Below are 25388 nucleotides of genomic sequence, written 5' to 3'. Positions count from 1 at the left end.
GTGTCAATTTTGACATCTGCGTAAAAACTTCAGGCGCTGCGAGCGTGACTCGTGAAAATTGCTGGCGAAGGCAGACAAAAGCAAAACAGTAGCAGAAAAGGGTGGATTTTCCGTGAAAATACAGTGCAAGTGGGAATTATTTCGCGTGAAAAAGGAAACTGGTGATTCGGAAGAGCCATGGATAATCGATTTGATGCGGTAAATGAGTTCGACAGGGGAAAAATCGTGAAGATGGAGGTGGACTACTCGTCGACGTGCGACGAGAAGATTCCCCTGTGCAAGGAAATGGGCAAGAATGAGGCCAAATTCCACGAGGCCATCGATATTCTGCTGCAGCTGGAGAAGCAGACGCGCCTGGGCGCGGATATGATCTCCTGTTCGCGAGTGCTGGTGGCGATTTGCCAGATTTGCTTCGAGGCGGGCAACTGGAACGCCCTGAACGAGTACATCTCGCTGCTGGTGAAGCGGCGCTCCCAGTTGAAGCAGTCCGTGGTGAAGATGATCCAAGAATGCGCCACGTACGTGGACAAGACGCCAGACAAGGACACAAAGCTGAAGCTGATCAATACGCTGCGCACAGTAACGGAGGGCAAGATTTACGTGGAAGTGGAGCGGGCGCGCCTCACGCAGATCCTGGCCGGGATCAAGGAGGCGGACGGTGACATCGCAGGCGCGGCGGCGATTATGGAGGAGCTCCAAGTGGAGACTTATGGGTCAATGGCGAAGCGCGAGAAGGTGGAGCTGATCCTGGAGCAGATGCGCCTCTGCCTAGCCAAGCAGGACTTCGTGCGCACGCAGATCATCGCCAAGAAGATCAGCACCAAATTCTTCGACGACCCCGAGCAGCAGGATCTCAAGTTCAAGTACTACGGCTTGATGATTCGCCTTGATCAAGACTCCTCGTTCATCCGAACATCGCGCCACTATCAGGCCGTGGTGGACAGCGAGGTGATCAGCAACACGCCCGAGCGGAGGCAGAAGATGATGACTTTCGCCGTGCTGTACTGCATCCTGTCGCCGTACGACAACGAGCAGCAAGACATGATGCACAATCTATCGAAGAAAAAGCTCCTGGAGGAGATTCCCATATACAAGGAGCTCCTGCGTCTCTTTATGTGCAAGGAGCTGATCAACTTCAAGGCGGTGTCCAATGTGTACGGTCAGGAGCTGCTCAGCTTCGAGATCTTCGACCAGGAGACGGCGCATGGCAAGAAGTGCTGGGCAGAGCTGAAGAATCGCCTCATCGAACACAACATCCGCATCATCTCCAATTACTACACTCGCATCAACCTGCGGCGCATGAGCGAATTGCTGGAGCTCCCGGACAACGAGACGGAGGACTACCTCTCGCGCCTGGTGAACAGTGGCACGCTCACGGTGAAGATCGATCGGCCTTCCGGAGTGATTCACTTCGCGGCGAAAAAGGCGCCTTCAGATGTGCTGAATGACTGGGCGTCTGGGATCAATGAACTCATGAGTCTCGTCAACAAGACCTGTCATCTCATCAACAAGGAGGAGTGCATCAACAATGTCATGAGTCCCTGAAGGCATTTATCCTCCACTAAAATCCTTTTTTGCTAAATAAAAATCTATTTGAATGGATTCGTTATGAAGTTGGTAACGAAGGCGTATTTGTAACCTCAATTTTTGCATGTTGTTTGCGCGCCAATTTCGCAGTGGCTGTCAAAGCGAGTGCTTTGTGTGAATTGTTGTTCTGTGAAATATCCTGTTTTCCCAGCTATTGTGAGGTACTTAAACACTCTATTCGCCTAAACCAATACACAAGGAGTGCTTTTCTGGTGCAGGAAGAATGCCATCGCCACGGGGATTCACGACACCGCGAGCCGCCAATGGCTTCCGGACGCCGCAGCATGAAGCCGCCGCGAGCGATGATAGCGAGACTCCCATGAGGATTGGCGGAGGGAGAGGCCAGAACGGTGACAATGTGAGTCTGGCAGCCACTTCTCCGGCGGTGTCTAACTTCGCCGGCGCCAGTCCTTTCTACGGTGGAAATGTGGACATCCAAGGCATCGACTTGAGTTCACCGCTCAACTACGGAACGCCCAGCTCTCTGGGCTCAATCCGTACGCCCGGCATCAGGGGCACTCCGATCAGGTCTCGCCCGGACATCCGCACCAATCGCTACATGCGCCAAGTGAACGTGGGTGGAGGAGAAGGCGTGAGTATCTCATGAATCCTTCGATCTGCCGGCAACTGATTGTGGTTGAATTACAGGTTGAGCCTCTGTCGCAGGAAGGCAGTGATGTGGCAACGGAATCTCATGCCGGTGGTCCGCAATTTGTGATCTGGGGCACTAATGTGGTGGTGGTGGAGTGCAAGAAGAAGTTCACGCGCTTCGTGATGCGATTCATCGATCCGGACGCAGACCAGGATGAGATAAGCGATGGAATGAATCTCAATGAGCCGCTCTACATGCAGAAACTCGAGGAGATCCACACGCTGGAGGAGCCCTTCCTCAACGTCAACTGTGCTCATCTTAAGGCTTTTGACGAACAGCTCTATCGCCAGTTGATTTGTTATCCTCAGGAAGTTATCCCGGCCTTTGACATGGCCATCAATGAGATGTTCTTCGAGCGCTTCCCAGCCGCCGTGCTTGAGCATCAGATCCAAGTGAGACCCTTCAATGCGGACAAAACAAGGAACATGCGGGCGCTAAATCCTGAGGACATTGACCAGTTGATCACGGTCCATGGAATGGTGATCAGGGTGAGCAACATCATTCCAGAAATGAGGGAGGCGTTCTTTAGGTGCCTAGTGTGTTCCTTCACGACTTCGGTGGAGATCGACCGCGGCAGGATTGCTGAGCCGAATCTGTGTTCCAATTGCAACACTAATCACTGCTTCCAGATCATCCATAATCGCTCGCAGTACACGGACAAGCAGTTGGTGAAGCTACAGGAGTCTCCAGACGACATGGCGGCTGGGCAGACGCCTCATAATCTACTCTTGTTCGCGCACAATGACCTGGTGGACAAAGTTCATCCAGGAGATCGCGTCACCATCACGGGAATCTATCGGGCTATTCCAGTGCAGCCGAATCCGCGCCAGAGATCGGTGAAATCCGTGTACAGAACGCACATAGACGTCGTGCACTTCCGCAAGGTGGATGTGAAACGACTGTATGAGTCCGAGGAAGGCAAGGAGCACATCTTCCCGCCAGAGCGCGTGGAACTACTGAGGATGCTGTCGCAGAAGCCCGATGTCTATGACCGCCTGGCCAGAGCCATAGCGCCGTCGATCTATGAGAACAGTGACATCAAGAAGGGGATTCTGCTGCAGCTTTTCGGTGGAACCAAGAAGACTCACAGCAGCGCCGGACGGCAGAACTTCCGCTCTGACATCCACATTCTTCTGTGCGGCGATCCAGGCACTTCCAAGTCGCAGCTACTACAGTACGTGTACAATCTGGTGCCCCGGTCGCAGTACACATCTGGAAAGGGCTCCTCGGCTGTGGGTCTGACGGCCTACGTCACCAAGGACCCGGAGACTAGACAGCTGGTCCTGCAAACGGGCGCTCTCGTGCTATCCGACAATGGAGTGTGCTGCATCGATGAGTTTGACAAGATGAACGACTCCACCAGGAGCATCTTGCACGAGGTGATGGAGCAGCAGACGCTGAGCATTGCGAAGGCGGGCATCATTTGCCAGCTGAACGCCAGGACGTCCGTTCTGGCCGCGGCCAATCCATCAGAGTCGCAGTGGAACAAGAACAAGACAATAATCGAGAATGTTCAGCTGCCGCACACGCTTCTGTCGCGCTTCGATCTCATCTTCCTGATCCTCGATCCGCAGGATGAGCTCTTCGACCGGCGCCTGGCCACCCATCTCGTCTCTCTCTACTACGCCACGAACCAGGATGAGGAGGACACGCTGTTCGACATGAGCATCCTGCGAGACTATCTCGCCTTCGCCAAAGAGCACGTCCATCCTGTGCTATCAGAGGAGGCGCAACAGCGCCTCATCCACGTGTACGTGGACATGAGGAAGATCGGCTCTGGCCGCGGGCAGATCAGCGCCTATCCTAGGCAGCTAGAGAGCTTGATTCGTCTGGCGGAGGCACACGCAAAGGTGCGCCTGAGCCAGCGAGTGGAGGTGCAGGACGTGGAGGAGGCCTGGCGACTCCACCGAGAGGCGCTCAAGCAATCCGCCACGGATCCGCTGTCGGGTAAGATCGACGTGGGCATCCTCACCACAGGTCTGTCAAGCGCCGCGAGGAAGAAGCGCACAGAGCTGGTGTTCAGCATCAAGGAGGCGCTGAAGAAGAAGGGCGGAGTGCCGACTGTGCCCTACCAAAAGCTCTTCACCGACCTTCGCGAGGCTTCTCAGATCGTAAGTATTTTCTCATTGCGTTTCGCGGAAATAGCCATGAACATCCCTTTTTCTCTGCATTCCAGCTCATAACGAGGGAACAGTTCGAGGACGCGCTGAAGGAGTTGCAAGACGAGGGCGTAGTTGTAGTTGTTGGCAAGAACACCATCAGAATCTGCTAACTTTCTCATCGCATCTTATGTATTTCTTGCGAGTTTTGTTTTCTTTTGCTGGTCGGCAGTGTCCAATAAGTCCCTTTTTGTACGTGAATAACAAAGATGTTTCAAACTGCCAAGCAAAAAGACATTTCCTTGGATTCTTCTTGGGCCTTATGTAATTGGCGTTTCTGAGAAAGGCGGCAAGTTGCTTTACAATTGCAGTTTCGAGAATTTTTTGCAGCATTTAAGACTTGTTTGGACACCAGTAAATCTTGCAGGCTTTCATTAGAAGACATTTTTTGCTAGTGTCCTGAAAGGGATGTTTTAAGCTGAGCGTTTAAGTCTTAAGTTTCACCAGCAATTTCGCGTGTCAGACAATTTTAATCCTTTTGATGATATGAAAGATGGAAGATTTAATCAATGTTCTAAGCATAAAACAGTATCTGCCAATTTATTTAAATTCCTACTTACTTTACCTTCTTTAATCGCGGATTTTCTGTAATACAACAACAAAGAATCTCAAAATTCATGTTCTTAATTTCATTGAAAAAAACAATTACTCAAATGTTGCTCTTAAAATGATTGAAACTGAGTAAGAAAGTTATAATGTTGTCTGACATTTTTCTAATCCTAAATCTCCTAGCAAATTCCATTCCATGCTCAGCTCAGAGGATGCAGAAAATTGCAATTTTTTGCTTTCTTATGTACTAGTCCTTTGAATTCGAGTCCCTGAAGCGCTCTTATTTATCTCCACTCAGCCTGAGATTCTGGCCTTGGGACTACCTGCGGCTGTCGAGGGTAATTCCGAGAATCGGGCCACTCTCGGCACTTGGTCCACACACACGCAGTGATTAGGGGACCTGCTCGGGGGGTCCCGGGGGAATGTCAAGGGCGTGTTGTGTGGGGATCCTCGAGGGGAGAGCGCGAGGGTGTGGATGCGTGTTGAAATTAATTATGATGAGTATCGCTGCAGAGCGATGCGTGTGTGTGCGTATGGCTTTACGCACACGCAGGCTAGGCAAATGCGTGAGGGTTCCCGATGGAGGGGACACAATCCTCCAGGCCAAAATTGAACGCACTCTCTCGCTCCTCAGTCCTCTTGGAAATGTTGAGCAAGCTGGACGTTGTTTTCTTTAACATCCAAAAATAGACAAGACCCTCCAAAGACTTTGCTGCTCAAATTTCTTTCTTTCCTTCCCTCACTGTCTCTCCCTTGTTTCCACCTCCGTCTTCCCGGGCCCCGAAGTCGATTGTTCCGCGCGTGCAAAGTGAGTGTGATCGCGTGCGTGAAGAGTTACCAGAGAGACCATCAGCGAATTCCACACCCTCACGCGATTCCTGTCGACTTCCATCAATGCACGGCAACGCCTGAAGGAGTTCCCGAGACTGAAAAGAGCAGAAAGAGGTGAGATTGCATGGAAAATTGCTGGTTTTTGGAACCGATTTTGCGATTGAAAGGGAAGCGCGCTGCGAAGGGAAAAATGGCGAAAGGGCGGACGCCCTTTCGCTACACCTTTCCACTCACCCCCGTCAAGCGCTGAGCTCATCGCGAAGGGGGATGAGAAGGCCAACCTGGGGCTGTTCTTGTCAATTTTTTCAGAGACAAGACATCATAAAATGGGTCCGCAGTTTGGTGAGATTGAAACATACGAGCAAACATTGATAACATTTCGAGCAAATATACACAAGAGAGTTCTTTTCCTTCTCGCTCACGCGCTCGCCTCTTTGTGTGGCCCGAAACGGGCGAGAGAGACGGCAAGGGCTTCCCTTCCTCGGCATCTCATAGATCAAGGTTTCCCCGTCCCTGTTTCTCAATATAGATGAACAAAGATGAGGTGAACCTCTTGGCTATCACTGAAACCTTCGATTTGCGTCGCATAACACACCCCAAAGGCCCATCGCAAAACCTTTCCAATTTTCATGTCGTATTCTGGAAAGTTTTTCACAGAAGAGCGACTCTGTGGAAAAAAAATCAATTTCAGTTGAACTTGATGAGGAGATTGTTGGGCTGAGAAAGTGCGTAAAGGCAACACAGAGAGAAAATAGGAGAGGAACTTCAATGCGAGCAATGGCAAAAGCTTCCCGATATTCACGGTCATGAAGGGAAGAGATTATTGATTTTTCTTCCTCCCTCTTGTCCGTGAACTTCCCCCTGCGACTCACGCACACACGCACTGGCCCAGGACGGATTTAGGGGAGCTGCAGAGGGAAATTCCTCACAGGGATGCACACCAACACACAGAGAAAGTGTGTGGCTCTGTTGATTGTGTTCCAAAGAGCAGCTGAAATGTTGCCGATTGACTATTTTTTGCCGCTGCCTTTCTTCCTCGGCGTTTGGGTCTCTTTGGCTTCCCTTTCGGAATATTTTGCAGCCAATTAGAAGATGTTGCGCTGCTCTTTCTGACCTGAAACTCACAGGGAAGAGGATTTCAGAGGCAAATTGGGCGAATGCGAGCGATAGTGAGTCTATTTTCATCATGTTTTTCTCCCAAATGCTGATATTTGCATGAGATTTTCTCGTTAGATTGCCTAAACCAAAACAATTCATCTGGGTTTTCTCACAAGGATTTTATGAGGGTTTAATCCTGCGTTAAACTTTCTAGGAAGGTTGGAAAGCTCTTCTTCTGAGAAATATCCTGGACTAAAGCCTAACTTTACGGTCAGAAACAAAGTCATGAAGCGAACCACTTAGAAAACTTTCAAAGCGTTTTGCTAGTAAAAAAAATTCATTTGAGAAGCATTTTACAGAGCTTTCAATGATTATCATCAGAGCTTTTGTCTCTCAAATTCAAGTTGCAAAAAATGGCAGAGAGAAAAAAACGATCAATTTCTCTCTCTCTTTCTCATTCCTTGTTCAGAGAGAGTGCAAAACGGCATTTCTGTTCTGCACTTTGCTTTGAAAGGTTGTGCATAGTGTTTTTTTTTCTAAGAATTCCCTTGTTAAAAATCCCTGTTCCTTGAATCTCACTTGTCCTCTTCTGTTCTCTTTGAGACCCTGACGAGACGTTCTGAAACATGACGTTGATCTCGAAGAATAACGGCGCCATTCCGCGCACGAATCGCCAGAATGCTCCGCAGCCGCAAGCCAGCACTTCCGGATCATCCTCCAGCAGCGTGTCGCCGGAGAACATGAACCGCGGACAGCAGGAGACGCGGACGCTGCTGTACTCCGAGCTGTTCCAGGGCTCTTCCATGTGGAGTGCCCGGAATGGCAACAACGCTCCCGCGGAGCCGATCAGGTGAGTTGTTCGAGAGCGCTGCGAATTGTGGTCACAGAGGTGATATTCCGGGGTTATTTCAGGCCTCCGCCTGGCTTGGGCGGTCTGAGCAACAGCGAGGCGATCGATCTGGAGGAGTTCGTCGTGAATACTCGTCTGGGTGCCATCGGCACACCGCGGCAGTCGCCCAAGGAGGAAGACGGCGCCGTGGGCTACTCTAGCCCCAGCCCGGCTTCTGATGAGACTCCGCCGGGCTTTTCCGGCTTGAACTACCGCTGTGGAAATTGCCAGATGCACCACGCCATCTCTCGCTGCATCAGCTGTAACGACATCCTCTGCGAAGATTGCGTCCAACGCCATGTGTATCGCAACTTAGCTAGCGATCACATGATTGTCCCTCTGAACGTGCCGCAGTCCTCGGTTCCCGTCAGCACCATGGTCTCCATGGCCAGCCTGAACGTGGGACCGCGCTGTCCATTGCACAACGAATCCCTGCGCTACGTGTGCGAAACGTGCTTCATGAACGTGTGCCAGGACTGCACGCTGTGGGAGCACAAGGATCACCACTGCGTCCTGGCCATGGAAGTGGTGGAGAACGCTCATGGAAAGCTGAACGCCATCTTCAACTACGGTAAGATGGGCACGCAGAAGATCAAGTGCAGCATCGACAAGGCGGTGATCTACTCGCAGGCTATCGAACGTGAGACTTGCGAGCTGGCCAACCGCATCCGCAAGACAATGAGAGCGCTCTGCAGCGCCGTGGAAGAGCGCGAACGCGCTCTCTTAGATCGCCTTGAGAAGATGCGCTATCAGAAGCTGACGATCCTGTCGGATCAAATGACAGGGCTCAGGGCTGCGCTGGCGGGCATTGCTCAGACGTCTGTGGAGCTCACGAAGGCCCAGCAGGTGCTGCCCACACTCAACCAGACGGACCTCGCACTCGTGTTGGTGCGCACGGAGAACCAGATGTTCGAGTTCTCGGAGATGTACAAGAGTCTGCAGCCCAAGGAGGAGGTCTTCGCGTTCATCCCACCCAGCTTCGATCTCGCCACTGAGATCAAGAAGCAGGGCGACGTACAGCTCCAGGAGCGCCGCTTGCCAAACGGAGATTTGCCTGAAGCACCGCTTCAGCTGAACGGGGGCTGCAATCTCCTGCGCAGGCGTCCAATCCTGCGAGCTCTCGAAGGAATACCTCCGGCGGCTCCGCCGGCTCTGCTGCCACCGCCTGTTATAGAGGAGCGGCGCCCGGAGATCCCGGAAATCATGCCCAGGGAGCTCTCTCCGGCCTTCGGAGACGCTTCCACAAGGGCAGAGTTCGGCGGCAGTCTCTGCCTCCCTGGGCATCCGTTTCCCATCCGCGTACGCTTCACCCAGGGCCCGATGGTGTCCTTCGCTTTCGAGGGCTCCGGCGATGGTGAAGTGAGCCGCCCGTGGGGCGTTTGTGTGGACCGCGACGGGCAGATTCTTATTGCCGATCGGCGCAACAATCGTGTGCAGGTTTTTGGTCAAGATGGTAAGCTTCGCTTCATGTTCGGCAGCCAGGGTCAGGCCAACGGGCAGTTTGACCTGCCGGCCGGGATCACTACCGATCAGATGCGCCGCATCATCGTGGTTGACAAGGACAACCACCGCGTGCAGATCTTCAGCCACACTGGCACTTTCATGCACAAGTTCGGCACCTTTGGCCGCGAGTGCGGGCAGTTTCAGTACCCGTGGGGCGTGTGCGTGAACGCCAAGGGTGACATCCTCGTGTCGGACTCACGCAACCATCGCGTGCAGTTGTTTAACCAGAACGGCCACTTCATTGCCAGGTTCAACTTCGACGGCATTCACCACACGCGCTCCCTCAAGGGCCTCACGTCGCCGCGCGGCGTCACGTGCACGCCGGCGGGCAACTTCATCGTATCGGACTTCGAGAACCACCGTCTCATGATCGTGGACCCGGGACTCACGCGCATCATAGCCACCAAGGGATTCGAGGGCATTCCCAGACAGGACTTCAGCCGTCCGTCCGGACTCTGTGTCGATGACGACGGCCGCGTCATTGTGGCGGACTCGAAGAATCAGCGCGTGCTGGTCTTCACGAAGGACTTCGATTTCCTTTGGGCGGTGAGTGAAAGCTGTCGTCTCGCTTTTCTTGCACCTTATTGAATCACAAATTTATGAGTCACAAATTTGCGCTATTCTTAATAACACTTCCATGGAATAGAGACTAAATATCCCGCCGTTCACAAATAGAGTGATGTCCAATTGCGTTCTCTTGTAGGTCGATGTGCGTCCAGAGGTGAAGCCCGACCGTCCGCCTATGCACGACAAGGATCGTCCTACAGACATCGCGCTGCTGCCGGACGGGCGCCTCGTGATGGTCGTGGAGACGTCGCCGGAGTCGCGTGACTGCGTGGGACCCAACCAGGCCTTCGTGCACATCTATTGAGCTCTTTTGGCATCACCTTCTATCCGTTAGTGATGTAAGATGTCGCCCTGCGACTTTCTATGCTTTTTTTTCTTTTTACGTATTTTGACGCTATTTTCTCGATTTATGAAGTAATCTTTCGTTGAAAAAATGTAAACGACAATTTCTACCTCGTAACTTAGAATTAAGGACACAAAATGCTTCTACACAACTTACGAAGGTTGTAAGGAAGGGATTTGGGGATTTGAGCAGTTAAGAGAGAGATATGAAGTTAATGTGGAATATAAAGAATAGAAGACATTTTTTCTTGCAACTCTAAAGACTTTGATAGATGAAAAGACTGATTAGGATGCATTGGAGTCGCTCCTGAGGGTGTTTTGGGGCCACTCGGAGGAAGTGCATTTAATATAAACATTTTAAAAAAAGACTGACGAGAGTTCAAAGTTAAAGTATTGAGCCTATATTTGAATGTAAGAGACGAAGAAATGCCACCAAAGTAGCATTGAATTAGATGAATTTTTGAAGTTTCGTCAACTCAGGCAAATCTATAGATGAATTTTACTAGTGTAGCGTAAATATTGAACATTGCCTAAAATGACGCCCAGTCAATTTGGGGGGTTTTTAGGCCTTCGATTGGAGGTGGAGAGGAAAAACGTGCTTTTCTCTTGAGTTTCATTTTTTTTCAACTTCTATTTTTAAGATTAATGAGTTTTCTCTCAAGAGAGCAAGACTGATTTTTGATATAATTCTAATGATTTGTTTGTTAGAGAAAGGCAGCCTAAAGAGAAAGATGAAATTTTTTACTACTCAACAAACAATATTTGGTCACCAATTGAATTATAAATTGAGATTTTGAGAAAAAAAGATATAAATCGAAAAATAACAAATTTGTGAAGCAAATTAAAAACTTTCAAGAATTTTTAGATACTTTTCATGAGAATATGAAAAGAAAACTTTTTAGTATTTCTGGGAAGATTGAATTTTTCCAAATGGAATTAAAAAAAAATCGTGTATTTGAGAAATATTCCAATATTGTGACAAAAGTCAAAAGTATAGAATTCACATTTTTTTTCTTTCAAATTATGATTTATTTTGCAAAGAGCGTTAAAGTGAAAATTGATGAAGAAAGAAAAAAAAGTTGTAACTTTGTTTTGTTTGATGAAGAAATTCTAAGTTTTATTTTAAGATATTGACAATGACGAAGATAAAAGAAACGCTAAAATCATTGTATTATTTTCCTTTTTTGTGATTTTTACCTTTAGTATATTGGTGCCAATCCATTTTGCCATAAAATTAGAGAGGAGAATTGGAAGCAAAGCAAAAATACAAGAAATTAACCTCAAATATAGAGAGAATCGAACCTAACAAAAGGGAAAATGTAAAGTGCCGTGTGATTATTGATCGACTGTGAGCCGGATTCTCGGGGGGGCGCGTATTTTGAGAAAATGCCGCCCCGCGAAATCGCAGGCTCTTGAGAGTTGATCGCAAATAAAAGAAGTTTTTTACAAGTAAAAAGAATAGAAATTTTACGATTATTTCAAAAGAAATTGTGGAAATTGTAGAGTAAAGAGAACACAAAGAATGAATTATCTAGGCTGGTGATTTTTCTAAGAAGAAGACGATTTCTTAAAGAAGGAAATTTGATTTTTTGTCTTTTTTTATTGTTTGTTTATGATTTCATTCTTTTGCATATAGAAAGTGAACTCTTCGGTTTTTTTATGAACTTAAATTTAAAGAGAAAAAAATATTAACTAAAGGAAACCACATTTAAAAGTAATCTTATTGATCGAGTGTGTGTTTTTATGGCTGGAACAAAAAATTAGAAGCAATTCTGAAATAAGAAAAGTATTGATAAGAAATATTTGAGTGACAAATCAAAGAATTTTCAGTGAATTCTACAAGAAAGTAATTAAGTGAGTTTTGAGAAAACATTTTCTAAAAGATATTATATCAGAAAGCTGCATTATATACTTAAAGAAAACCCTATTGGCTTCAAAATTTTGCTTCATAAGACATTTATAAAGAAGAAAATATCAATTATATTAGGCGCGTGTTCTAATTGTAGAAATTTGGTAATCTTAAGAAATTTCCCAACGAAAGTCGAAAGATTACACGTGGGAAAGAAAAAAAAATACTATTGGATTCGTAAAACTACTTTGGTCTTAAAGAAATTGAACAAAAAATATCTTTTTTGGTAAAAATTAAGGAAATTTTCTCGTCTGTTTTGCCAGACACGAAATTGGCGATCTCTCTGCGGACTAATTGTACAAATGACTGAATAAATGACGGTGGAAAATGTTCCTACAAAAATAGACATTTTTATTAATCTTTTATCGTAGTTTTGGGAAAGAATTTGCAGAGCATCGAAAGCACGTTGTCATTTGGCGCAATTCCGAAAGCTGTGCGCGAGGGAAAAATTCTCCTCAGCCGCTGTGAGCGCCATGCGGTGTCTTTGGCAAACTCGACCACAACAAAGTTTCATAACCTGTGTTTTTATGAAAAGTGAACAGGATGAAAATTCCTCGTTTTATCCTACTTTCCTGTGTTAATACCATTAGAAATCAATCTAAGTATATCCTCCCGCGTGTAAACTACCGCAATGCACACACATTTGCCAGAGGCTTTTCTGCAAATGCGAGCAAATCATCATCTCTTGTGCTCACCCGGCTCTTCTCACAAGACTCTGTGCCAGAGAAGAGTGCATCTTCTGCGGATACTGAGAGCACCGAGGGTAAGAAACACTGCAATGTTGGCACGATAGGACACATTGATCATGGTAAGACGACTCTCACGGCGGCGATCACGAAGGTCCTGGCGAAGGACGGACTGTGCAAGTTTGTGTCCTTCGATGAAATTGACCGGGCGCCAGAGGAACAGGCCAGAGGGATCACAATCAATGCCTGTCACATAGGCTACCGCACGAAGGCTCGCACCTACGCTCACACAGACTGTCCTGGTCACGCTGATTACGTGAAGAACATGATCTCGGGCGCTTCTCAGATGGACGGCGCGATCCTCGTGGTCGCCGCTGACGATGGCCCCATGCCGCAGACACGGGAGCATCTTCTGCTGGCGAAGCAGGTGGGCATCGAGAAGGTGGCGGTGTTCATCAACAAGGCGGACGTGGCTGACAAGGAGATGCTGGAGTTGGTTGAACTCGAGCTGCGAGAACTTCTGTACGATTTCGGCTTCGACGGTGTCGGATGTCCGGTCATTTGTGGATCAGCCAAGGCCGCGCTCAGCGGAGACACGTCGCCGATAGGCGAGGACTCGATACGGAGACTAATGGACGCGATCGATAGCTACTTCCCGACGCCCACGCGCGATTTGACGTCGCCTTTCCTTATGCCCATTGACAATGCGTTCACAGTGCCCGGACGGGGAACTGTGGTCGTGGGCACCATCAAGAGGGGCGTCATGATGAAGAACAGTGCTTCTGAACTGCTGGGCTTCGGTGAGAAGGCCAAAACGACCCTGGGAGATATTCAGATTTTTAGGAAGAGCGTTCCAAAAGCCGTGGCCGGAGACAATGTTGGAGTTCTTCTCAGGGGCGTGAAGATTTCGACTGTGCAGCGAGGGATGCTGCTCTGCGAAGCCGGCAGTGAGAAGATCTCCAATCACTTCAACGGCTCGATGTATTTACTGACGAAAGGCGAAGGCGGAAGATCCAGGCCACTGACTTCCAAGTACATCCAGCAGATGTTCAGCCGCACCTGGAATGTGCCCTGCAGAGTTGATCTTGGTGAGTGAGATTCTCTAGTACTTCTTAACCTTCATAGGTGTCTTTTAAAACCCATTTTACAACAGTGTTTTATTGAGCTAAGCTACTCCCTTTGAATTTTTTCCCAATCGTTGTCCTACGGTTGTAATTTTTATCGCTATAACTTTGTGTTTTCCGCGTTGTCGCTTGTTATATTGCTGCTAGAGATATCAACCTGCCGAGAATGATATTTCAGTGGGAAATACAATTGAACAAAATTGGGTATTCTCACCACTCCTCCGTTTTCGATGTACTTCGTGTGGCGCTTCTTTAGCTGCCACGCGATCGGCGGGGAGAAGAGATCAGTGTTGATGCATTCCTTGTTGCCATCTGCGTAGATTCGTGATTCACCCTCGAGCTTCAGCCACTTGAGGAGATAAGTCAGTACGAGGCCAACGAACAGAGTGACCAAGAATCCCAGGACGCTGTACCAGAGATAGGAGAGTCGGTAGAGCCAGAAGTACTCGGAATCGTCAGAAGTGGGATTGGCTGTCTCTTCGCGCGGGAAAATAGGTACTGAGACGTCGGAATAGGAAGAGTTGTAGCGAGTGTCTGAGCACTCTTCCACGCTGAAGTCCAGCATCTTAACGGGAGGCTTTGGCTGGCCAAATCCCACCCACATGGCGAATGCCAGGCCCGTGAGAAGGGAAGGAATGGCAGATCTCTGAGTTGTCACAGTGTTGAACATGCCGAGCGTGAAGAGGCCGAATAGTGGTCCTCCGACCACTCCAAACACGGTCAATGCGGCCTGCAGCACTCCGCCCAGGGATTGGGTGGCGAAAGCCACTCCCACGCAGATCAATCCGTAGGTGCAGGAGATCAGCTTGGACGGCAGAGTGGATTGTGACTCCACCAGAGGCTTCTTCTTCAGCGCCAAATACAGCGGTTTGATGTAATCCTCGAGTGTCACGGCGGCCAGGGAATTGAGGGCCGCCGAGACTGTGGATAGACTCGCTGAGAAGATGCCCGAGACAAAGAGCCCGGGCAGTCCGGAATAATCGTGCATTGTGTCCACCACGAAGATCGGCATGAGCTGGTCGCGGGACGAGATTCTGCCCTGCAGCAGAGGATCGCAGTGGGCGTAGTAGTAGTAGATGGCGAGGCCGCAGAAGCACGTGCTGAAGCTGAGCAGAGAAAGGATGGGCCAGTTGAGCCACAGGGCTGTCTGAGAGGCTCTGAGACTCCGCACAGTCAGCAGGCGCTGCACTTGGGTCTGATTCACGGCGTAGAGTGAGAGATAAGTGAAGGCGCCGCCGATGATCAAAGACCACAGAGTGTGGCGAACAGTGGGATCGGGATCAATGCTGGAAAGCAGGGAATTTCGATAGGAGTGCACTTCACGAGGGATTTCAGTTAGCTTACTTGAGAAATTCAATTCGTCCCCCTTCATCAGCAATGCGCCAAATCTCCCCGAAACCGCCTGTAGAGAGAAGGATGTGTAATTTCTTTCGCAAAATATTTGGTTAAGAGAGTTCCTTACCTGCAAGACCAACTGCCACGATAATGATGCAGTAAACCGCGGCGAACATGAGGAGTGACTGAAAGACGTCGGTGATGAGAACAGCCTTCATGCCGCCGATGGTGGAGTAGAAGGTGCAGACGAATCCGATGGCCAGGATTGCGGCGACTTTGGGCATTCCAGTGACAGCCTCCAGAGCCAGGGCGGGAGCGTAGAGGACGATTCCCATGTACAGGATCATCTGCAGTGAGTAGGCAATGCTGGCGCAGAGTCTCGTGGCTCTGCCGAAGCGTCTCTCGAGGTACTCATAAGCGCTGGCGGCCTGCAGTTTGTAGAAGACGGGCAGGTAGAGATGCGATGCGATCGGCGTGGCCAGGCCGTAGGCGAGATTGATGATGGCGAAGGATGTGCCGAACTGATAATTTTCCATCGACACGCCCAGAATTGTGATGGCGCTCATGAAGCTCGCCATGAGACTGAATGACACTGGCCAGATGCTCATGTTCCTGTCGGCCAAGAGATATTCCTGCAATTTAACACGTCAAGTCCATCAAAGTGCTGAATTCGGGAAAGAAGCTCTTAGTCGCTCACATTGGTTGTCTTTTGCTTTCCGCCAGTGAATCTGTAGTAGACGCCAATACCGGCTGAGATCAGGAGCATCAGCACGAACACCACGTAATCCCACGCTGTGAACGATGCCATTATTGCTGTCGAATTCTTCTGCAAAAAGCGGAGGAAATCACTTCTGCGGCCGCAAGCGTCGCTGGCGGATCAGCAATTAACAGTTAGTGAGCGCAGAAACGGAAAGTCTATGAAGATTGTGAGTAATACATCACCAGATACATTTTCGTACAATCAGGTGAGAATATATGGCGAGTACGAGTACAGCATGAAGTGGATCGTGTCTGGCTGGCAAAAGGGTGAACTTGATAAGGACGACAAACCTATAAATCAGACGGTTGAAGTGATTTCCGAAGATTATCACGAAAGATTCCAAATCTCCAAGAGAGTTATTGTTTAGTTAATTACACTCGAGATACAAAGAGAGCTTTTTGAGGAGGAATAGCAAAAAGTGGACACTATTTCTAAATTTACGCATTTATATAAAAATAAACACAAATTGCGGAATACGATCAAAAACAAAGCAGAAATTACCGAATCTTGATCGTGTTTTGATCCACGCAAGTCGAAAGCGGTTTAGCAATTCAGACTAGAGTTGGATTCTGAAGTAGAATTAAATATCTAATCTAATCTAATAATGATCGCTGTAATTCTTTAATCTTAGCACAGTTCGTGGGTTATTGAGTTTTTGAAAATTTCCGAGAAAAAAACTTACTGAACTTACAATTGGAATATTGGAGCAAAACTCACTGGTAGAAAATCAGTTTCTCTCTGCGTTTCCCGAAGGAAACGACTTTGTTGCTGAACAGCGATATCATTTATTGCACTTTTTATGTTTTTTCGTATAAAGTAAAATTTGATTAAGATTGAAAATGTTGCGAATTAAAGATCAAGGAGATTTTATATCTCACAGTTGTTCAAATAATTTAACTGATAATTATTATCTCATCACAAAATATTAAATAAATTCACATTTCTGCGTCACAATTCTAATATTTGGAATTATTACTATTTCTGCCACTTCTGCCTATATTTGGTAAATTTTTCTTATCTCAATAAAGTTTAATTGGGTGAAATTTGTTTTATATTGCATGGTTTGCAAATTGCAATTCCATTTAAATTAAATGCCTGACGAGCGAGTTAAGAAATCTTTCGAATGGACTAAAGTGATTTGGATTATTTGCCTTCCAGTTGGCGATCAGGACATGATGATTCCGGGCGATCACGGCTCTGTGCGGCTGACGCTCTTCAGGGAAATGGTAATGACTGTGGGACAACCGTTCACGATTCGCGAACAGGGCGCCATGGTGGCTACGGGCGTGATCACGAGTGTCAACAAATCTGTGCATCTGCCCATGAACAAACTCTCCAAGGTCCAGATCTCTAGCAGCCCTTCTGAGCCTTCTAGCTAATTTATTGTCCCCGCGGGACACTCAATATATATAGAACACAGTCCAGACTACGAGGCTTTTTCACTCCGCACGATGGGCTGTCGTTTGGGGGGCATGAAGGAGGGCAGGATCTGCCAACGCGACGGAGGCCATACGATGCACGTGGCGCGGGCTGTCACCAGGCCCAGCGCGACTGGCCCGAACGTGTTGCTGTCCAGAGAATTGCCCGTGTTGTCGCCTTCTATCCAGAAGTGGCCCTCAGGAACGGTGACGTAGGGCTTGTAGTAGCCAATCGTGGAGATGACATCGCCCTCGAGGGCCAGGACGCGTTTCAGGATGCGTCTCTCCGGATGCTTCGGCGAAACGAGACTCACAACGTCGCCGCGATGGAGCTCGAGATGTCTCACGCTCCAGCGCGAGAGGAAGACGTAATCCGTGTCGGTGTGGCCAGGATTGAGCGCAGGCTGCATGGAGGCTCCTGGCAGAGGTGAGAGAGCATTGCAATAAATGTTGCCAGGGGGGGCAGGAAGAGGACTTACCTTCGACCCGGGCGACATAACCAACAATATCCAGGAAGGCGAGTCCGATAGGAATTCCTGCGAGAACAGACTTGACCAGGAAGTAGGGAACTCCCATGGCTAAACCAATCGAGAGGGTGTTTCCATTGACCAGCAGGTCAGAAGTGGTCAGGAGGAGCAGTTTTGATGACACCCGGGCGCGATGATGATGATGATGATGATATCGGGAAACCTGTCAAGTCCGCACTGATGATTCTGACAGTTTGTGGAGAGAAAATGATAGAAAAAATTCCCCATGGGAAGAAAGTGCAGTGAAAAAGCATGAATTTTATCCAATACCTCACACCAATTCTGGCACTGACCCTTCTGATTGAAGATGCCTTCGCTGGGGAATATCGTGAGTATCGAATTGACAGGAAATCCTTAGCTGGGGCGGCCCAAAACGGCTCTCCTCTTCTCGCGCAGGTCAGTTCAACTTCACGTCAAACTGTCGCGGAGGCGGAAGCGATGTGATTCATCAGAAGATCCTGTTCCTGGAGCAGGGCAAGGCGGCTCTGGTGAATGAGTCGTGGAACACCAAGTTCCTGCCGCTCCTGGACATACAGTGCATGGTGATGATCAACACGACGACGAGGTATTCGGGCCTGTTCGCCGTGATTCAGAGGCTCAACTTCCGCACCAAGTCGAGTGGGAAGAGCGAGTGCAGGGACTACATTCAGGTGCGCTACGGCGGCAGCGACAAGACGAGCAAGATCTGCGAGGAGATCGGCACGGAGGAGACGCCCGCGATCTCGTTCAACAGCCCCACGGGCGAGATGAGTGTTCAGCTGCACATCGGCGGCAGGAGGCCAGATGACCTGGAGGAATTCATTGAAATCTCAATGGTTCTCACCAATTACCGAGGTAATTATCATGCCGCGGGCCAATTAAATCGCTGGGGAGTGTCAGATTGCCACTGTTTCCCACTTATCAATTTACTGCTAGTTTATCTTGAGTAAATTCTAGTGTTCGGACTCACTTGCTTGGTGCTTGACGTGGGAAACGGTCCAGGATTTCGAAAGATAAGACAGTAATCTACCATCCTCTGTTTTTCTCCGCAGATTGCGATGACTCGTTCGCCTTCTCGTGCTTCCGCAACAACAAGGGATGCATCCCGATGGAGTACTACAGGGACTCCGTGGTAAACTGCAACGCCCCGTTGTGCGCCGACGAGGTGTCCTGCCTGGTGGGACAGCAGAGTGTTATGCGGAAGACGCTGAACTCGTCCAACATCGCCCTGAGTGCCATCACCAGTTTCATCTTCACGGCAGTGGCCGTGGGCGGCTGTCTGTGGTGCTGCTGGAAGTACAGATTCTGCCTGGAGGAGTGCTTCGCGGGTCCGCCGGCCAGCACGGCCGCCACGGCGGATCAGCAGACCAACACTGTCGCATCACAGGAGGCGCCCATCGAGCTGCACTTGCCGCAAGTGGCCAGTTCGACGCAGCCACAGTCCAGGGCGGAAGACAAGGATTTGCCGCCCAGCTACGATACGCTCTTCCCGGACAAATAGTGCCACACACATATACATCAGCAACTGTTGAATCTCACGAGACCAATCCATCCATTTAGGAATCTCCTGGCCTCTTGGCCGGTCGTCAGTCAAGCGGAAGACGCGGTGTACTTATGCAAATTGTAAATTTTTAACGATTTTTCACTAAGAGATAAGAATATTTTTCTATATGTATTAATAAATTGTGAAAAGAATGGTGGACTTTGTTGGTCAGCGCGGCATGAGTCTGGAAGCGTAGTCTCTGGCGAAGGTGAGAGCTGTTTCCAATTGGGAATCCACAGCCGATAGCTTGATCTTCTTGGCCTTCATGTTGCACACGAAGTTGCCATCCTGACCTTTGGGCGCGGCGCACGACGACTTGAACACTCTGCTCACTTCCTGCAGCCACAGGTCAGCGGTGAATTCTTTCGTGACGCACTTCTGCAAGATTCAGGAGGTTTAGCAACCTTTGTCAGTGCTCAAGGAGATTGCGAACTCACCTCAGGTACACAACAGCGGGCTTTGATCTCACCACCAGTGAGGGAAATGACCAGAATCGGGCGATCTGGGCACAGTCTCGTGGCCTTCTGCAGAGAGACACTCTCCATCAGCGACGCACTGGAGAGGAAGTGCACGATAAATGGACTCTGATCCGACGGATTGTCCTCCAGTACGTTCTTCATCTCGATCTCAATGAACTCCTTTAGAGTCTCGCGCGTGACACTGCGAATCTGCTTGGCGATGCCATTCAGGATGTCCAGCGACGACACCTTGACTGTGTGCGGGATTATGAGATTCTCCTGGAAACCGTGCTGCAGGACATTCTTGAGGCGATGCACACGAGCCTCCAGATGCTCGATTTGCTGCTTTCCCGTCTCCAGATCCCTCTTGATGCCCTGCACGTCCTCAGTCATCTGTCTTCCCATCTCTTGCGCCCTGATCGCCGCCTTTCCCGCCACTGCTGACACCATATACGACGCCCTGCCCACGGATTTCACGCTGGTCAGACAGAAGTCCTCTAGTTCCCGCGTATTTCGTGCGTGAGTTCCGCAGCAGAGCTCTCGTGACTGGAGATCACCGCCCTCATGCAAAATCTCCACAAGTCTCAGTCCTCGATCCGGATACACCTCTCCAGGCACCATCGTGATCTCCTGATTGCGCCGCAGAAGCTCCTGTGAGTCGATTGTCGTAATGTTCAGCGGAATCGCCTTCGCAATGGCGCTCCGCACAACTTCTTGAACTCTCTCCAGATTCTCCACGTCTAGTTTTTTCTGTCCGTACACACCAAACTCCATCTTCATCCCAGTACTCGTGACGGAGCTGGATCTCTGATAAACCACACCTTCAGTGATCCTCCGAACGGCCGCATTCAGCAAATGAGTGGAAGTGTGGTGAAGAATGTTTCCAGAGCGAGCTTCAGAGTTGACGGTGAGAGTCACAGACTCGCCCAGTGAGAGCTTGGCTCCCTCTTTCCAGGACACAGTGTGCAGCAGGCGGTTCTGGAGATTCTCCACGCCCTTGACGGGCATCTCTACGCCACTGGCCAACACAATCACACCGAAATCTGCTTCTTGACCGCCACTTTCGTGGTAGAAATTACTCCTGTCCAAGACAACTGTCACGGAATCTCCTTCAGGCAGATCCTCCGCTCTCTGAACAGCCTCCCGATCCACCACAATGGCCAGGATCTTCGCCTGTACAGGTGGGACGCGATATGTATGCGCCTCCTGATCATATGAGTATTGATATTTAGGCTCAGTGTCGGTTTCTGGCAGTTTCACAATCTCCTGGCCAGGCAACTTCATGGCATTCCTCCTGGTCACCATCGATTTCCGCTTGGCCACTCTCAGGTGCTCCTCGAACGCCGCCAAGTCCATGTGGAGCTTCTCGAGACATGCCAGATGCTCAAGCGTGTCTCGATCCAATCCATATGTGTCGTAAAACTTGAACAGTAAATCACTGGGAATGATCGGAAGGCCGCTGGACTCCACTTTGAAGTGCATCTTGTGCCTTTGGAGCTCCTCGAAGGCCAGCACGAAGCCTGGAGAATCCAACACATCGAGCTCCTCGAGGTGTGGAAAATCCTTAATGAGCTTCTTCACCTCCTCGCTACTGGCTTGTCGCAGATTGTCGAACACTTCGCCCTCGTGACGCACAATCTGCAGCACGTCTGGCAGGCGCGACTGCATTTCCGGATAAGTGTCACCCAAGACTTCAGCCACGCGTGGGATTATTTCGTACAGGAGGCGCTTCTGGCAGAAGGAGCGCTCGGAGATCAGCAAGGCTCTTCGTAGGATTCTCCGCAGTTTGTGGCTGAAGAGAATTGAGTGTGAATTAAATATATAGAAATTGAGCGATTAGTAAATGTCTCACTTCTGATCCGGGATCATGCCGTCGGCCAGGCAGGCGAGGATCATCCGGGAGTGGTCAGCGATTATCCGGTAGGCAGTGTCTAGCTGATAAGTGGCGGCAGTGGCTGAGAAAGCACCTCCGTAGGGTTCGCACTTGGCGACCTGTTGAATTCATTGAGGAATTGACGACAATCATTGCCATTGTATTTGAATAAGGTTAATTGAAGACCACTCAAGCCACTTTCTCACTTGCATTTTGAACCCTCTGATGGACTCTTAATCTCAAGTCTTGAGTATCGTGATAAGAAGACTGCTGAGATAATGATATGCCTGGGTTTGTAGCTTAAAGCTCACCTTTTGCACGGAATCAAAAAGCGGTGTGAAAAGATCCGTGTCGTAGTTGCTCCTGGAGCCCTGCTGAATGGCCACCAGACGCTCGAATCCCATTCCTGTGTCTACATGACGCTCGGGAAGCGTAGAAACCGTGCCATCTTCCTCTCTGTTGTACTGAATGAAGACGATGTTCCACAGCTCCGTGAGGTCTGCCAGGCCCATGTTCACGGACAAGGCTCTGTTGCCGGTCTGGAGCGTGTGATCGATGTGGATCTCAGAGCAGGGGCCGCAGGGACCCGTTTGTCCCATTTCCCAAAAGTTCTCCTCCATGCCAAAGGGCAAAATTCTCTCCTGAGGCAGTCTGAAAGACGTCAAAGTCACCCTTGATCTCCTCTAAACATCTCCAGAAAGAGCCACTACTCACCCGATACTGCGCCAGATCTCAATGCACTCCGCATCGGCAGGCAATCCTAGTCTCTCATTTCCCCCAAAGTATGTCACGTAAAGTCTCTGCGGGTTGATCTGCAGCGGCCCTGTAATGAGTGACCATGCCAGGCGGCAGGCCTCCTCCTTGAAGTAGTCCCCGAACGACCAGTTGCCCAGCATCTCGAAGAATGTGTGGTGATACCCGTCCGTTCCCACCACATTCAAATCGTTGTGCTTCCCGCCGACACGCACGCACTTCTGGCTGTTGACCACGCGTCTGTGCAGCGGAGTCTCGCGTCCCAGCAGCACGCCTTTGAACTGGTTCATGCCGGCGTTTACGAAGGCCAGCGTGGGATCACAGAAGGGAACCACCGGACTTGACCGCACGAACTTGTGGTTGCTGCTGAGGAAGAAATCCAAGAAGTGCTGCCTAACACTGCTCGCGGACGCGCAATTCTTCGCCAGGCTGGTGCCATAGTGCCTCCGAAAGGCGAGGCAGACCTTCTGGCCGTTTATTTGCATGGCTTTTCACGGTAAAACGGCACAATAATAAACAGGCGAGCCGCCCGCCATCGAGGTTACGTCACGTTCGAAAATCAACATCGAAATTTTCGCATAGGAAGGAATTTGAATCGCAAAATCCGCGGGCTTTTTTTTACAATAACAGTAATTTACTTCTTTTCCTTTTTAATCACCAAAGGAGGACCACTGTCGACTAGGCACAGATCCCTGTGCATTTTCCTGATGTGCATCTCCAGGTGCTTCTGCCACAAGTTCTTGCAGCAGTGCGGACAAGGAACGCACTCTTTGGCGCTACTGTGCTCCTGCATGTGCTTCCGCAGGTTCCTCTTCCACTGGAATGTCATGCTGCAGATATCGCAGGCAAGGAGGGCCGATCCCTTGTCGTGGATACGCATGTGATTGACTAGAACGGCCTTAGACTTGAACTTTCGCGGGCAGTGCGGACACTCGAAGGGTTTGCTGGAGCTGTGAACGGCTCGATGCTTGGCCAGGTTGTGCTGGTACTTGAACTTTAGCGGACACTCTGGACATTGGATGGTCTTCTCTTCATGGACTCTCAAGTGATGCCTGTAGCGGCACTTGTCCCGAAGAACTTTGCCGCAGTCTTGGCAAATGTAGTCTTTTTTGACGCGTCTTTTGCTGGAAAGATAGAGCGATTCTTAGCGTGGCTGGGAAAAGGACAGCTTCCTGGTCGTACTTCTCGTGCATTTGCCGGATGTGGCGTTTAACGTGAGAGCGGTCGATGAACTTCTTTCCGCAAATCTCACACGCATGACGCCTCTCGCCATGGATGATCATGTGATTCCTCAGATAGCTGACGGTCTTGAAGCACTTCTGGCAGACTGCGCAAGGAAATGATGCGTTCTCAGAATGAATCTTACTGTGTCTGTTCAGGGCTTTCTTGCTTCCATATGACTTGAAGCACTGCGAACAGCTGAATGTCTTGTCCTCAGACTCTGGCAAAGAATTCTGCTCAATCTCCGTGATCTCAAACTTTATAGTCTCCTTCACATCAGGGATATCCAAAGACTGTCTAAAAGCAGAGGATAATATAATGAAAAAATAACAAGAGCGAGGCAGTAAAAAAAAACTCACTCCTTCTCCTGTTTGGGAATGCTCGGTTTCTCATCAATGTAATATTCTTCCTTCACAATAGCGTAATCAAGAGTGTCGTTCTCCGCCTCTTTCTTGACTTCCATTCTCTCTTAATTGAGGATTTTCTACACAAAATTGTTTGTTTTGATTTGCTTTCTACACAAAATTTTAATGATTGCTGATAATGATTGCCATTCTTGCATGCCAGTTTGGAGAAACATCGAATTCTTAAAACGTCAATCAAGGTGTTTTTGTGGCCTCTTCGCTCCAGGAATTTCTTCAAAAATATGGCTTATCCGGTGAGTTTATCTTCAATCTGTGTGATTAGAAATGTGCCCTAACACCTACTTTAGGAGCTACATCCGAAATCTTCCGGAAAATCACCAGAGGAAATTAGGATTAATTGGCCATAAATAAATCAAGGTGACTCATTAGTTTTCCGGATCTTTTCAGGGCTATCAAGGCGGATATGGGGGCTACGGCGGCCAGCAGCAGCCGGGCTACAACCCAACGCAGGGAGGCTACGGAGCTCCGCCACCCATGATGGGGGCGCCTGGCGTGAACCCAGAAACGCAGAGAATCTTTGCCGTGGTGGATCGAGACAGATCCGGAAAGATCAATGCCGAGGAGTTGCAACACGCCCTGGTAAACGGACGTGGCCAAAACTTCTCAGACACAGCTTGCCGTCTGATGATCGGTGAGTGCAAGCCAAGATCCGGAAGCAACGCGTGAATCAATGTCATTTACTCTTTCCAGGGATGTTCGATCAGGATCACAGCGGAACGATTGATGTCCAGGAGTTCGATAAGCTCTACACTTACATTAATCAGTGGCTGAATGCCTTCAAGAGCTACGATCGCGATGGCTCTGGCCACATTGACGAGGGCGAGCTGAACTCCGCCTTCCAGCAGATGGGATTCCGGTTCTCGCCCAACTTCGTGCAATTCCTTGTGCACAAGAGCGATCCGAAGAACCACCGGGAAATCTCTGTTGACCAGTTCATAGTGCTTTGCGTGCAGATTCAGCGCTTCACGGAGGCTTTCAGGCAGCGCGACAACGAGCAGAAGGGCATTATTCAGATATCCTTTGAGGACTTCATCTCGGTGGCTCTCAGCTGCTCCACGTAATCTCATTCCGAGCTCTGCACACCACCTGACATTCACAAGGAAATGCTTTTGAAGTTACGCGCCAATAAAGAGCCCTTTTGGGCTGTGACCTTGACTCGAGGTGTTTTCTTCCACTAGAGGCGCGGCGGGCGTCGCGAGT

At 49.5% G+C, this 25388-nt stretch overlaps 10 protein-coding genes across 10 annotated transcripts; 6 read left to right on the top strand and 4 right to left on the bottom strand.

Moving 5' to 3' along the window:
* Window positions 1-24: 24 nt before the first annotated feature.
* On the top strand, window positions 25-1602 carry LOC132259466 (26S proteasome non-ATPase regulatory subunit 12). The gene has a single exon (XM_059757109.1). The coding sequence runs from the start codon at window positions 178-180 to the stop codon at window positions 1543-1545; it is 1368 nt and encodes a 455-aa protein (XP_059613092.1). The 5' UTR covers window positions 25-177; the 3' UTR covers window positions 1546-1602.
* Window positions 1603-1789: 187 nt separating this feature from the next.
* LOC132259782 (DNA replication licensing factor MCM4) lies at window positions 1790-4617 on the top strand. The gene is made up of 3 exons (XM_059757541.1): window positions 1790-2179; window positions 2236-4350; window positions 4416-4617. Exons 1-3 carry the CDS (start codon window positions 1811-1813, stop codon window positions 4509-4511), a joined length of 2580 nt encoding a protein of 859 aa, XP_059613524.1. The 5' UTR covers window positions 1790-1810; the 3' UTR covers window positions 4512-4617.
* Window positions 4618-5858: 1241 nt separating this feature from the next.
* Window positions 5859-12404, top strand: LOC132259096 (protein wech). Its single transcript, XM_059756641.1, has 4 exons — window positions 5859-5892; window positions 7480-7726; window positions 7789-9814; window positions 9972-12404. The coding sequence occupies exons 2-4, from the start codon at window positions 7503-7505 to the stop codon at window positions 10137-10139; spliced, it is 2418 nt and encodes an 805-aa protein (XP_059612624.1). The 5' UTR covers window positions 5859-5892; window positions 7480-7502; the 3' UTR covers window positions 10140-12404.
* Window positions 12405-12589: 185 nt separating this feature from the next.
* LOC132259611 (elongation factor Tu) lies at window positions 12590-17417 on the top strand. The gene is made up of 2 exons (XM_059757319.1): window positions 12590-13860; window positions 17150-17417. The coding sequence occupies exons 1-2, from the start codon at window positions 12630-12632 to the stop codon at window positions 17368-17370; spliced, it is 1452 nt and encodes a 483-aa protein (XP_059613302.1). The 5' UTR covers window positions 12590-12629; the 3' UTR covers window positions 17371-17417.
* On the bottom strand, window positions 13881-16653 carry LOC132259610 (putative sodium-dependent multivitamin transporter). Its single transcript, XM_059757317.1, has 5 exons — window positions 15929-16653; window positions 15359-15863; window positions 15241-15298; window positions 14111-15182; window positions 13881-14053 (listed from the first exon to the last, which is right to left on the bottom strand). The coding sequence occupies exons 1-5, from the start codon at window positions 16037-16039 to the stop codon at window positions 13997-13999; spliced, it is 1803 nt and encodes a 600-aa protein (XP_059613300.1). The 5' UTR covers window positions 16040-16653; the 3' UTR covers window positions 13881-13996.
* On the bottom strand, window positions 17418-18079 carry LOC132259613 (mitochondrial inner membrane protease subunit 2). Its single transcript, XM_059757321.1, has 2 exons — window positions 17889-18079; window positions 17418-17827 (listed from the first exon to the last, which is right to left on the bottom strand). Exons 1-2 carry the CDS (start codon window positions 17983-17985, stop codon window positions 17418-17420), a joined length of 507 nt encoding a protein of 168 aa, XP_059613304.1. The 5' UTR covers window positions 17986-18079.
* A 42-nt stretch (window positions 18080-18121) lies between these two features.
* LOC132259612 (uncharacterized) lies at window positions 18122-19597 on the top strand. Its single transcript, XM_059757320.1, has 3 exons — window positions 18122-18264; window positions 18333-18770; window positions 18968-19597. Exons 1-3 carry the CDS (start codon window positions 18189-18191, stop codon window positions 19414-19416), a joined length of 963 nt encoding a protein of 320 aa, XP_059613303.1. The 5' UTR covers window positions 18122-18188; the 3' UTR covers window positions 19417-19597.
* A 12-nt stretch (window positions 19598-19609) lies between these two features.
* On the bottom strand, window positions 19610-23074 carry LOC132259609 (alanine--tRNA ligase, mitochondrial). Its single transcript, XM_059757316.1, has 5 exons — window positions 22504-23074; window positions 22101-22440; window positions 21769-21908; window positions 19896-21708; window positions 19610-19836 (listed from the first exon to the last, which is right to left on the bottom strand). The coding sequence occupies exons 1-5, from the start codon at window positions 23025-23027 to the stop codon at window positions 19627-19629; spliced, it is 3027 nt and encodes a 1008-aa protein (XP_059613299.1). The 5' UTR covers window positions 23028-23074; the 3' UTR covers window positions 19610-19626.
* A 102-nt stretch (window positions 23075-23176) lies between these two features.
* LOC132259095 (gastrula zinc finger protein XlCGF7.1-like) lies at window positions 23177-24322 on the bottom strand. Its single transcript, XM_059756639.1, has 3 exons — window positions 24123-24322; window positions 23725-24060; window positions 23177-23666 (listed from the first exon to the last, which is right to left on the bottom strand). Exons 1-3 carry the CDS (start codon window positions 24224-24226, stop codon window positions 23177-23179), a joined length of 930 nt encoding a protein of 309 aa, XP_059612622.1. The 5' UTR covers window positions 24227-24322.
* A 15-nt stretch (window positions 24323-24337) lies between these two features.
* On the top strand, window positions 24338-25343 carry LOC132259588 (peflin). The gene is made up of 3 exons (XM_059757286.1): window positions 24338-24421; window positions 24576-24819; window positions 24879-25343. The coding sequence occupies exons 1-3, from the start codon at window positions 24410-24412 to the stop codon at window positions 25247-25249; spliced, it is 627 nt and encodes a 208-aa protein (XP_059613269.1). The 5' UTR covers window positions 24338-24409; the 3' UTR covers window positions 25250-25343.
* The last annotated feature ends 45 nt before the right edge of the window (window positions 25344-25388 follow it).

The sequence above is a fragment of the Phlebotomus argentipes genome, unplaced genomic scaffold (genome assembly GCF_947086385.1).
Source record: "Phlebotomus argentipes unplaced genomic scaffold, Phlebotomus argentipes genome assembly scaffold_18, whole genome shotgun sequence".
In the NCBI taxonomy this organism is placed as follows: Eukaryota; Metazoa; Arthropoda; class Insecta; order Diptera; family Psychodidae; genus Phlebotomus; species Phlebotomus argentipes.
This window is presented reverse-complemented; position numbering and strand designations above follow the sequence as displayed.

Bases quoted from the DNA above. Each gene is read 5' to 3' on its own strand.
- LOC132259782 (XM_059757541.1), top strand. From the start codon at position 1,811: ATGCCATCGCCACGGGGATTCACGACACCGCGAGCCGCCAATGGCTTC. The intron at 2,180-2,235 runs GTGAGTATCTCA...GTTGAATTACAG, and splicing joins ACGTGGGTGGAGGAGAAGGC to GTTGAGCCTCTGTCGCAGGA. The intron at 4,351-4,415 runs GTAAGTATTTTC...TCTGCATTCCAG, and splicing joins TTCGCGAGGCTTCTCAGATC to CTCATAACGAGGGAACAGTT.
- LOC132259588 (XM_059757286.1), top strand. The intron at 24,820-24,878 runs GTGAGTGCAAGC...TACTCTTTCCAG, and splicing joins AGCTTGCCGTCTGATGATCG to GGATGTTCGATCAGGATCAC.
- LOC132259613 (XM_059757321.1), bottom strand. From the start codon at position 17,985: ATGGGAGTTCCCTACTTCCTGGTCAAGTCTGTTCTCGCAGGAATTCCT. The intron at 17,828-17,888 runs GTAAGTCCTCTT...CACCTCTGCCAG, and splicing joins TTATGTCGCCCGGGTCGAAG to GAGCCTCCATGCAGCCTGCG.
- LOC132259466 (XM_059757109.1), top strand. From the start codon at position 178: ATGGATAATCGATTTGATGCGGTAAATGAGTTCGACAGGGGAAAAATC.
- LOC132259610 (XM_059757317.1), bottom strand. From the start codon at position 16,039: ATGGCATCGTTCACAGCGTGGGATTACGTGGTGTTCGTGCTGATGCTC. The intron at 15,183-15,240 runs GTAAGCTAACTG...CCTGCTTTCCAG, and splicing joins GGACGAATTGAATTTCTCAA to CATTGATCCCGATCCCACTG. The intron at 14,054-14,110 runs GTGAGAATACCC...CATTCTCGGCAG, and splicing joins ACATCGAAAACGGAGGAGTG to GTTGATATCTCTAGCAGCAA.
- LOC132259096 (XM_059756641.1), top strand. From the start codon at position 7,503: ATGACGTTGATCTCGAAGAATAACGGCGCCATTCCGCGCACGAATCGC. The intron at 7,727-7,788 runs GTGAGTTGTTCG...GGGTTATTTCAG, and splicing joins GCTCCCGCGGAGCCGATCAG to GCCTCCGCCTGGCTTGGGCG. The intron at 9,815-9,971 runs GTGAGTGAAAGC...GTTCTCTTGTAG, and splicing joins ACTTCGATTTCCTTTGGGCG to GTCGATGTGCGTCCAGAGGT.
- LOC132259609 (XM_059757316.1), bottom strand. From the start codon at position 23,027: ATGCAAATAAACGGCCAGAAGGTCTGCCTCGCCTTTCGGAGGCACTAT. The intron at 21,909-22,100 runs GTGAGCTTTAAG...TGAATTCAACAG, and splicing joins TTTTTGATTCCGTGCAAAAG to GTCGCCAAGTGCGAACCCTA. The intron at 19,837-19,895 runs GTGAGTTCGCAA...TGAATCTTGCAG, and splicing joins CCCGCTGTTGTGTACCTGAG to AAGTGCGTCACGAAAGAATT.
- LOC132259095 (XM_059756639.1), bottom strand. From the start codon at position 24,226: ATGGAAGTCAAGAAAGAGGCGGAGAACGACACTCTTGATTACGCTATT. The intron at 24,061-24,122 runs GTGAGTTTTTTT...CTCTGCTTTTAG, and splicing joins ATTCCCAAACAGGAGAAGGA to ACAGTCTTTGGATATCCCTG. The intron at 23,667-23,724 runs GTACGACCAGGA...CTATCTTTCCAG, and splicing joins ATCCGGCAAATGCACGAGAA to CAAAAGACGCGTCAAAAAAG.
- LOC132259611 (XM_059757319.1), top strand. From the start codon at position 12,630: ATGAAAATTCCTCGTTTTATCCTACTTTCCTGTGTTAATACCATTAGA. The intron at 13,861-17,149 runs GTGAGTGAGATT...TTTGCCTTCCAG, and splicing joins GCCCTGCAGAGTTGATCTTG to TTGGCGATCAGGACATGATG.
- LOC132259612 (XM_059757320.1), top strand. From the start codon at position 18,189: ATGAATTTTATCCAATACCTCACACCAATTCTGGCACTGACCCTTCTG. The intron at 18,265-18,332 runs GTGAGTATCGAA...CTTCTCGCGCAG, and splicing joins TGCCTTCGCTGGGGAATATC to GTCAGTTCAACTTCACGTCA. The intron at 18,771-18,967 runs GTAATTATCATG...TTTTCTCCGCAG, and splicing joins GGTTCTCACCAATTACCGAG to ATTGCGATGACTCGTTCGCC.